This window comes from Schistocerca cancellata, chromosome 2 (genome assembly GCF_023864275.1).
Source record: "Schistocerca cancellata isolate TAMUIC-IGC-003103 chromosome 2, iqSchCanc2.1, whole genome shotgun sequence".
In the NCBI taxonomy this organism is placed as follows: Eukaryota; Metazoa; Arthropoda; class Insecta; order Orthoptera; family Acrididae; genus Schistocerca; species Schistocerca cancellata.
The window spans coordinates 863,147,883-863,157,066 of NC_064627.1; the positions used below are offsets into that span (position 1 = coordinate 863,147,883).

The 9,184-nt window shown below is 43.8% G+C and overlaps 1 protein-coding gene across 1 annotated transcript in view; it reads left to right on the forward strand.

Annotated features, from left to right (window-relative positions):
• LOC126159423 (uncharacterized) overlaps positions 1-8,949 on the forward strand; it is a 196,226-nt gene extending 187,277 nt beyond the window's left edge. Inside the window, exons 4-5 of the mRNA XM_049916524.1 lie at positions 7,978-8,132; positions 8,921-8,949. Coding sequence (XP_049772481.1) covers positions 7,978-8,132; positions 8,921-8,949 — 184 coding nt within the window. The remainder of the gene's footprint in view (positions 1-7,977; positions 8,133-8,920) is intronic.
• Positions 8,950-9,184: the final 235 nt, after the last annotated feature.

Below are 9,184 nucleotides of genomic sequence, written 5' to 3' on the forward strand. Positions count from 1 at the left end.
CTGCCGCTTCAGAGGGCACAGCTTCGGGGGACCTGCACATATACAGCCCACCAGCTCACTGCCTCGTGGGACCGTGTTGTTGCTTATCCTCCCTGCTCCTCGCCACTTCCATGTTCATGGACTTCGTCCTACTGAACAACTGCGAAGGACCATCAAGGATCGGCATTTCGGTTGTTACCATGTCATGCGGAATTCGTCCTCAGAAGCTGTACTTAGTTTCGTTCAAGTTAATAAACAAACAGTCGTGAATTTTCAACTTCTCGCGGCGTAATGAATAGTCCATTAAATTTCGAGCATGCAGCCACGCAAATAAAATTTCCTCCAATGATATTTCGGGCGCATATCGTCCGACCATCCTGAGAGTGAGTCACAAGACTGACGACAAGGTGCCAGGAGCGGCCTTAAGGCCGGTTCCCACTAGGCCTGCCGCGCGTCAAAACCGCGCGTCAGCGGCGTGGTAGCTATGGAAACGGCGTCAGCGGCACGGCGCGGCGGGCTCTGCGTCGCGGTTTGACCATGTCGAACCGCTTCCGCTGCCGCGTGACGCGCCGCAGGTGCGCGCCGCCAATCACAGACCGCGCTGAGCGTGACGTCAGGTACGCAACCCCGGGCCACAAGAACTTTCGCCGAACCGCTGGCGCGGACGCGGTGGCAGCTATGAAATACTTATCATCCGATTCCAAGGAAACTATTCGGAAGAAAAATTTGATTCTTGGGCATGTTACAGCCTGATATCTTCTCTCGATAAAGGGCCGAATTTCTTTTCGATATTCGTCGTGGTTACTTGCTGTATCGCATTTACGTAAACTTTTACACGAAATTTTAATGAGTGTGCAGAGGTAAAAACGCATTGCGTGGACTTTGCGTACAGTTCATTTTAGGTAATACATTATTGCGTATGAAATTTCGTCAACATATCGAAATTGCCCAATAGCTGAGAGCAGAACGATAGCTATCACCGTTCTCGAGATATTGAATGATATGCCGGCGGACGGGCTGTGCGGTGACCGCGCGCGGGTCGCTCGCGACGCGACCGATACTTCGTCCTGCTCGTTGTAAACCATGTGGTTGTATCAACTGCAAATTTCGTAAACGGTTCAAGAAATCTAAAAGCGTTTTTTTGCAAACGATAACTTGTAAAAAGTCATGTATTTCGTCGCATGATAAATATCCTAAATCTGTTTATCTACCGAGATATGAAAGTAACTACAGTTTTTCAGACGGGATAGATGAATTTTTTTAAACGGCATTTAATAGCATGTCGAATGAGAAGTTAAACGGAAACTAATTTGCTGGTATGTCATAAGATGTAATTTACTAAATATGTAGAGCTATTGATAATTTCCTTTCTTTTTTCTTTATCCAGTGTACTTTACTGATTCAAGATGCGTTTCGCCTTTTACTTTAAGGCATCTTCGGTGGAATCTAGAATGATTCAGTTTTGTTTTGATCTGTGATACTTGCAGATTATAAAACAGTTCACATCTTTTTTTACGTGAATGACTGATTACTTACAGGGAATTGAGTATTTGGCGGACATATACGTTTCCCCTCACCTGGTCACATGCTGGAGGTTGAACTAAAACTTAGATTATGGAACATAAGCACATTTTCATGTTCGCTCTTTTTTCTTCTGTCACTAGCAGTAGACGTTTTACCGAAAACTCTGATTTGAAGTCGTAACTACAGTGTGTTCACCAGATGTCCCTTCCTGTCTAGTTTGTTTATGTACATGTTGCCAAACTGCAGAATTATATGCTGAAAACTAATGTTTGTTTATTTTTGTTCTCCTTATATCTGTATGTGTGTGTGGCTAGCCAGTGATAGTTATAGAAAGTTGAAAGTGAATCCAGTAGTTGTCAGACAGTGGTTGAAAGATTTGGTGTTCAGCTGATTTCAGTTTTGGTTTAAATGTTTTGTGGAGGAGTGCATGGAAGAGTAAATTCACTGCTTACATTAATAGATAAAATAGGAGAATAGTATTTCAACAGATGATTATTATCAGAATAGTATCACCCAACCCCTTTGTCCTCACTCTTTGACGCCCCATAATACGTCCTGTCAACTAACCCCTATTGTTGTCAAAGTTGTGCCGTAATTTCCTCTCCCTCCTCTATTTAATTCTGTACCTCTTCTTTAGTCACACTATCCTCGTATCTAATGTTCAGCATTCTTATGAATCACCACGTTTTGAAAGCGTCTATTGTCTTCTTGACAGAACTGTTCATTGTCCACGTTTCACTTATATACAAGGCTGCACTCCACACAAATACCTTTGTAAAATAGTATCCAACCATTAGAATTTATATTCGGCATAAACAAATTTTCTTTTTCAGAACGCTTTTGTTGCTATTGACAATCTTCAGTCAGGTTTGCGTCTGCACCAGGAAATGCCTCACAATTTAAAATCTGGTTTCGAAAACTGTTCCAAATATATATCATTCTTTCGTGATTCTTAAGCAAGATGCTGGCGATGATTACATTATGCTCTGTGGGAAATTCTATCAGGTGGCTTCCACTTTCATCCCTTCCACCTAGCCTTTGTGTTCTTACTGTTTTCGTGTACCTGCTACCGTATCACATTTTAATTTTTTGTCTCGCTTAACTATCTGAATAATTTCTTTTGTCGTACATTGTTTCAATGTGTTAGGAGATAGTGAACAATCGTGAACGGTAGTCATGAAATTAGTTTACGGTGAAATGAGAAAACATGAATAATGAAATATGTGAAAGAGTACATTGTACAGAAAATGAAAAATTGCTATGTCTTCAACCAACTTCGTCTTTCCTTCATGTAGGTGTAAGATATAGTTAATCAAACGCACCGCGCGTTTCAGTGGGTCCTGCCCCGTACCTCAGTGGCTGTTCGTCATTGGCTACCGCTAACGTCTGCCGCTTCCAGATGGGAACGCCAATTCCGCGAGCCGCCGCGTCAACGCGGAAAACGCTTAGACCGGGGCCACACGAGCAGATTGTTTCTGCAACGGTCTATGGCCTGCGGCTAGACGCAGAGTCCTGTACCCATGCGGCTAGCTGCGGAATGTTCGTGCGGAGAGCCAAATATCTAGTCATCTATTTTGTCTCGAAAAAAATTGTTTCATGTAAACGAAGGAAAGCTACATCCGTCCATGTAGTTAGTTTCTCATTACAACTTATACTTTTCGTGTAAAAAATTAAAAACCACTGTTTTGGATTTCGTCTGTGTTCTGCGCTACGCAATCTCTCTCATTCGATTGTGAGGAAACTATTCGACGAAAAAAATTTATTTTTACGCGTGTTATAGCCTGATATCACAGCTTGATAACGAACTGGTTTTCTTTTCGCTGCTGCCCATGGTTATCGTGATACATCATAATTAAGTAAAATACAGCGCGTATTTTGGAAAGTTTGAAGTAAAAAATGTCGTCGCTGGCTACTTTGCGTTTGGTGGATTTGAGGTCGTATAATGCTGCGTACGAATTGTAGCTAAGATATCGAAATTGTATTTAACATTGGAAGGAGAGCCATATCTCTTTCCAGTCTCGAGTAATCGAGTGATATACTCGTATATTGGCGCTTGGCCGCAGCTGCCTACGGCGCGCCACGCTCGAGGGTATTCTCGCTCACAATGCAGAGTTGTGCCGCGTTTATTTTCCGCATGTCGTCTATGATTTGCTTTATGTGTCATTTTTTCTTGTCTACACTGTTTCATTCACGAAACATTAAATAACTATTATCAACATAATTTTTAAGAAAGTAAGTAAAGTCGACCTGGTAACTGTTTACCTTGCGATTAAATGACAATAGAGACGAGAGAAAAAATACACTTTTCATTCTAATACAGCGCGAAATGTTCTTAGAATGAAGATAGTTCGCTTCGTAGCCGCGAGGAGGCCAAGCAAATAGACTGAATTGTTCTCTCCTTCTTTTTTTTGTTTAATCTGGTAGTCGCGATGAATGCTCGACACTGTGCAGTAGTGGCATACGTAGGGTTAAAAATACTGAAAAAGAGAAAAATACACCGAAAGTACTGGGTGCATCCAGTGGTGAGTAGTCGGTTGTTGCAAGGAGCGTTTCACGTTATATTTAACGATCTACGAGAGGATGAAATGAAATTTTGTAACTATTTCCGAATGTCTTTCTCAAGCTTCGATGAATTACATCACACGCTTAGAAACGCTTTACAGAAGCAAGACACGAACATGAGACTCGCTATACCTTCAATGGAAATGCTTGCTATAACTTTAAGGTAAGTGAATTCTACTGTGTAAGTATCCTGTCTCAGCCAAAAATTATCTCAGCTAAAATTAAAGAAACCCAGTAATGTCTATCACTATTTTTAACAATACTTTCACACTTTCATTTCAATTTAAAAAAAAAGATAATTATTAGGTCAATAAACGAACAAGTTTAATTCTCTTTTCTTTATTAATGAAATGTTAGATGTAAATCTGTCTTTTGAGGATAAGAAACATCAATTAACTTTAAATGAAGGTGACAAGAACCCCAGCTGGTCAGCGTACACGTATTTTAATATTCTTACTGCTTCTGAACCAGATTTCTTCACTTTCCTTACATATTTCCGATAATAGTCCCTAATGTTACGCCACTTTTGTTGTGCCTTCTGGCCTACAAAGGAGAAAAAAGGAAACGGAAATTTAACGTAACTTTAAAATCTTTAACATCATTAAATAATGACTAAATATTGAACGTAATTTTTATACATATATATCTTTGGTTTTAGGTATTTGGCTACTGGTTGTCACTTAGTTGATCTGCACTATACATACAGAATAGGCAAGTCAACAGCCAGTGACATAGTGAGGAAAGTGTGCTGTGCGATTTGGGGCTGCCTGTGTGACTAGTGTCTGCCTCGGCCGACAGAGGAGGAGTGGAAGAATATTCCCAATGGATTCCAAACCCATTATTCTAAAAGTGGACGAAAAACTTACCAACGGATTTTTTCTCTGTGCTTGAAAGATCTGCGAAATCATCGAATAATGCACAGCAGATTTCGTGTCATGCTGCATCCTTCTTATGTCTGTCTTTGTATTCCTCGGTCCTTACATCCCAAATACAAGGCCTTTTTTCCATTTCCATTATCAGAATCTCAATATCTATTTTCTCAATGTCTAGTGGGCACATCGTGGGAGTCACTTTCTAGTCACACGGAACGGAGCACGCAACTGCCTGCTGCAAATGGCCACTCTACTCCGCTCTCAGCACTGACTGCTGTCAGCTGGCCCTTCTCCGCACACCTGTCGGACCGCCCGTGAGAAATGCCCAATTGATTCTCATGGCCCATAGCGCTGCGTGTGCCGCAGCGGGTTTTCCGCCTCGCTATGGGCGATGCGGCTGGCAAGCGGCAAAATTCCGCAGCCGCAGACGTTCCGCCCCGTGTGGACTGCTGCATCTGCCCCATGCGCCATAGCGGTGCGGTCATTTACCGCGCGTCTGACGTTCCGCAGCTATTCCGCTCGTGTGGCCCCGGCCCAGCGACAAAGAAATGCGCTTACACATGCGTCACCTGTGGCGAAGGCGTACAGACAGCCGATTCGCATATCGGTGTATGATCGGCCTGCGGTGACACCATGACGACTTCTCTACAGTTTAATTACTCCAAGACTGGATTCCATGCTTTGTCCAAATTAAAACCATTATCTCTATTTATTAAATTATTCGCTAATCTAATCTCTATAGCTTCCTTGAAGACAGATTCCCAAAAGGAAGAGGTCGATGTTAAAATATTCACATCACTGTAAGTCAGGGAATGACCTGTATCAGTACAATGTTCGGCCACAGATTACTTGTCTGGCTGTAATAAGCGTGTGTATCTTCGATGCTGCACACATCTCTCATGAACGGTGCGTGTTGTTTGACCTGTGTACGACTTCTCACAATTTCCGCAAGGAATCTGATACGCACCCGCTTTACGAAACCGTAAATCGTCCTTCACAGAGCCGAGTAAAGCTGCAATCTTCGTGGGGGGCCGGAAGATCACCTTAACACCGTGTTTCTCAAGAATACGGCCTATCTTCGAGGAAAGGGCACCCACATAGGGCAAAAACGCACTAGATCTGAAGGAACTACTATCTTCTTCCCCATCACATACCTGCATTCTAGGTTTTGCCTTGAATGCTCTACGAATTTGTTGCGGAAAAAATCCGTTCGATTTAAAAATGCTCTTGAGGGATATGAGCTCTTCTTGCAAATTGTCTTTATCGGATATACTGTGCGCCCTATGCACTAAGGTCTTAAGGACACCTTATGGTCTGTGAAGGGTGATGGCAGCTACTGGCATGTAGGTACAGATTTGTGTGTGTTGGTTTCCGATATACGGCATGTCCTAATGTGCCATCAACTTTAGGGCGAACGACAACATCCAAAAAGGGGAAACAGCCGTCTTTTTCTATTTCCGTAGTATATTTGATGCTAGCATCGACGGAATTCAAATGCTCAAGAATTCCACAAAAATCACAATTTCGTTCTCATATCAACTCTTACATTAATTCTTATATTTCATTCATATATTTATTCTTCAGGAAGATTTGGTGCAGTACTTCGGATGATAGCGATCGTAGGAAAAAATGGTTCAAATGGCTCTGAGCACTATGGGACTTAACTTCTGAGGTCATCAGTCCCTTAGAACATAGAACTACTTAAACCTAACTAACCTAAGGACATCACACACATTCATGACCGAGGCAGGATTCGAACCTGCGACCGTAGCGGTCGCGCGGTTCCAGACTGTAGCGCCTAGAACCGCTCGGCCACTCGGATCGGATTCAAACACAGATACTCCGAACACCACGAGGATGGTGCGAAGGCGGGTTTGCCACTGTGTATTTCTTCGTGTGAATCTCATTCGGGAAGGAAACGTCGTTAACACTGACGAAGACTTCACGCATTGGCAATAATTTCAAGGCAAACGACGCATAACGCACCACTTTTCCGAAAATCGGTGCTTGCAGTTGATTAGGTATTAAGATAAACTACAGGAATTTCACCGAAAACAACATCAAATAATTTTTTCGTTCCTTTTTTTAAACTCATTCATCTGAGATACAGTTAGTAGATGAATACGAATAGCATTGTATAAATACACACTGGAAAACATTCGTGTAGTTACCTTCTACAGAGATGGATATATAAATGAAAAACAAAAATAAACGTAAAAATCGGGTTTCGAACACGGGGTGCAAAATTAGGGAGGCGCGACGTTAACCACTGTGCAACCATTCTGTCTGAGTATATCGAGCGATAAAAGCCACATAAAGTGCGTGGAAAATACCTAGGAAACTTTGTCCCTCGTTTTTTTCAGAAATGGACGAATATCTACAGATAAGCTGAGACACGTGTTCACTTATTTTGACCCCTCTACCACTGGCTGATCCTTGTAGGAAGTCAGGTTAGGCACTTGTAATGTCCTCTACAGCACAGACTGACGTCTCGAACATGGCAGTGTGTTGTGCGGGGGATGCGCAGTCGCCTACTGCGCATTTCACATACCTGCCACTTGGCTGGCATTTATGCTGTGCGATCGAAGGTAGAAAGAAAAACGACGCTCATACGCGTCAGCATAGACTGACGTCTCGAACTCGGCAGTGTATTGTGTGGGGGATGCGCAGTCGCCTACTGCGCATTTCACACACCTGTCACTTGCCTGGCATTTATACTGTGCGATCGGAGGTAGAAAGAAAAACGACCCTCATACGACTCCTTTAGCGTGATTTCAGTACTAACAAGCGCGACCACTGTTATGATCTAAAAGAGTAAGCTGAGAGAGGTGTCGATACGCTTAAGAGAGAACTATCCATCACTTCTGCTTTTTAATGATACAGCATCAGGCTTACATGTACCAGAGGTTTGTCATAAAATACGTAGCAAGCATTTACGAACAGCGATCACAGAGGAACTGAGGCTCTTTTGGCTACATTCCTCGCTGTGAGCAGTGGCCTTCCGCGACGTGACGCGATGCGCTTGTTGTGCTGTCGCCAGACGCGGCCGGCGGCGGCCGCTGCTGCTCATCCCGATGGTGGGGCAGGTGCTGGCGGACGTAGCGCTTGGCGCCAGCGTGCTGCTCTGGCGCCAGTGGACGCCAACGCTCGTCGCCATCGCCGAGACGCTGCCCACCGCGGTCGCCGGCGGCAGGGGTGAGTTCCAGAGATTTTTTTTTTCTTTATTGAATTTCGATTCCCCCCGAAGGGGGCGGGCTGACAACAACTTAGTATGCCGCTCTTCAGCCTACAGACTTTGTGTTAAAAAAGAAGAAGATAATATATAATTAAAAAAACAGGCGACAAAGTCGGAGACAAAGGGTAACGTGGCGAAAAAATCGTGGAACTGAAAACAGAGAGCAAAGGGATGATGATAATAATAAAATACACATGAAGCAGACAGGTAAAAATAATAGACAGATAATTAAAAAAACACGGCGACAGTCTGGTTTCAGTTCGCAAAAGACATAAAATTCGCACCCAGTGATATCATGGTTTCTGTTCGCAACACGGTGAAAAGACGTAACAACACTGAACAGTCACTGGACCACTGCACTAAAGTATGACATACCACAGCCAAGAGCAGGTGGGGGGAAACTGGTCAGATGATGGGAAAATAAAAAAGGGGGGAAGGTGAGGAAAAGCGAAGGGGGGGAGGGGGAAAGAAGCCAATGGAGGATGAGGACCCATAAGAGGGGTGGGGGGTGCTGGGCAGACGCGACAGGGAGTGGCGAAGGCAGAGGACGGGAAGACAAAAGGACTCGGGGTGGGGGGGGGGGGCGGGGGAGAAGAGAGGTAGGGAGAGGTTAGGCAGAGAGAAACACAGGATGGAAGGGGGGAAGAGGGAGCCCAGGGAAAGGATGGAGGAAAGGAAGGGGGCGAGAGGATCCCAGAGATGGACTTCATTTACCAATAATTCATCATTCGGCTATTTGTGCTCCAAGAGCAGACCTGGTTACAGATCAAATTATAATGAAAATCGCGGTGACTTCCTTGTAATCATTGTCTTTGAGTAAAATACGAGGGTGAGTCAAATGAAAACCTTGAATTTGTAATAACAAATCGAAATTTCGCGCAATTATCCTGTAAGTTGGTAAGCGTGCAGAATGGCCTGTAGGTGGCAGCATAGTGCACATGCACACATACCGTTGCAGTATGCTGACCGCCCCACTTGCGACTTGCACCAGGGAAGAACAGCGTTCTGTTAC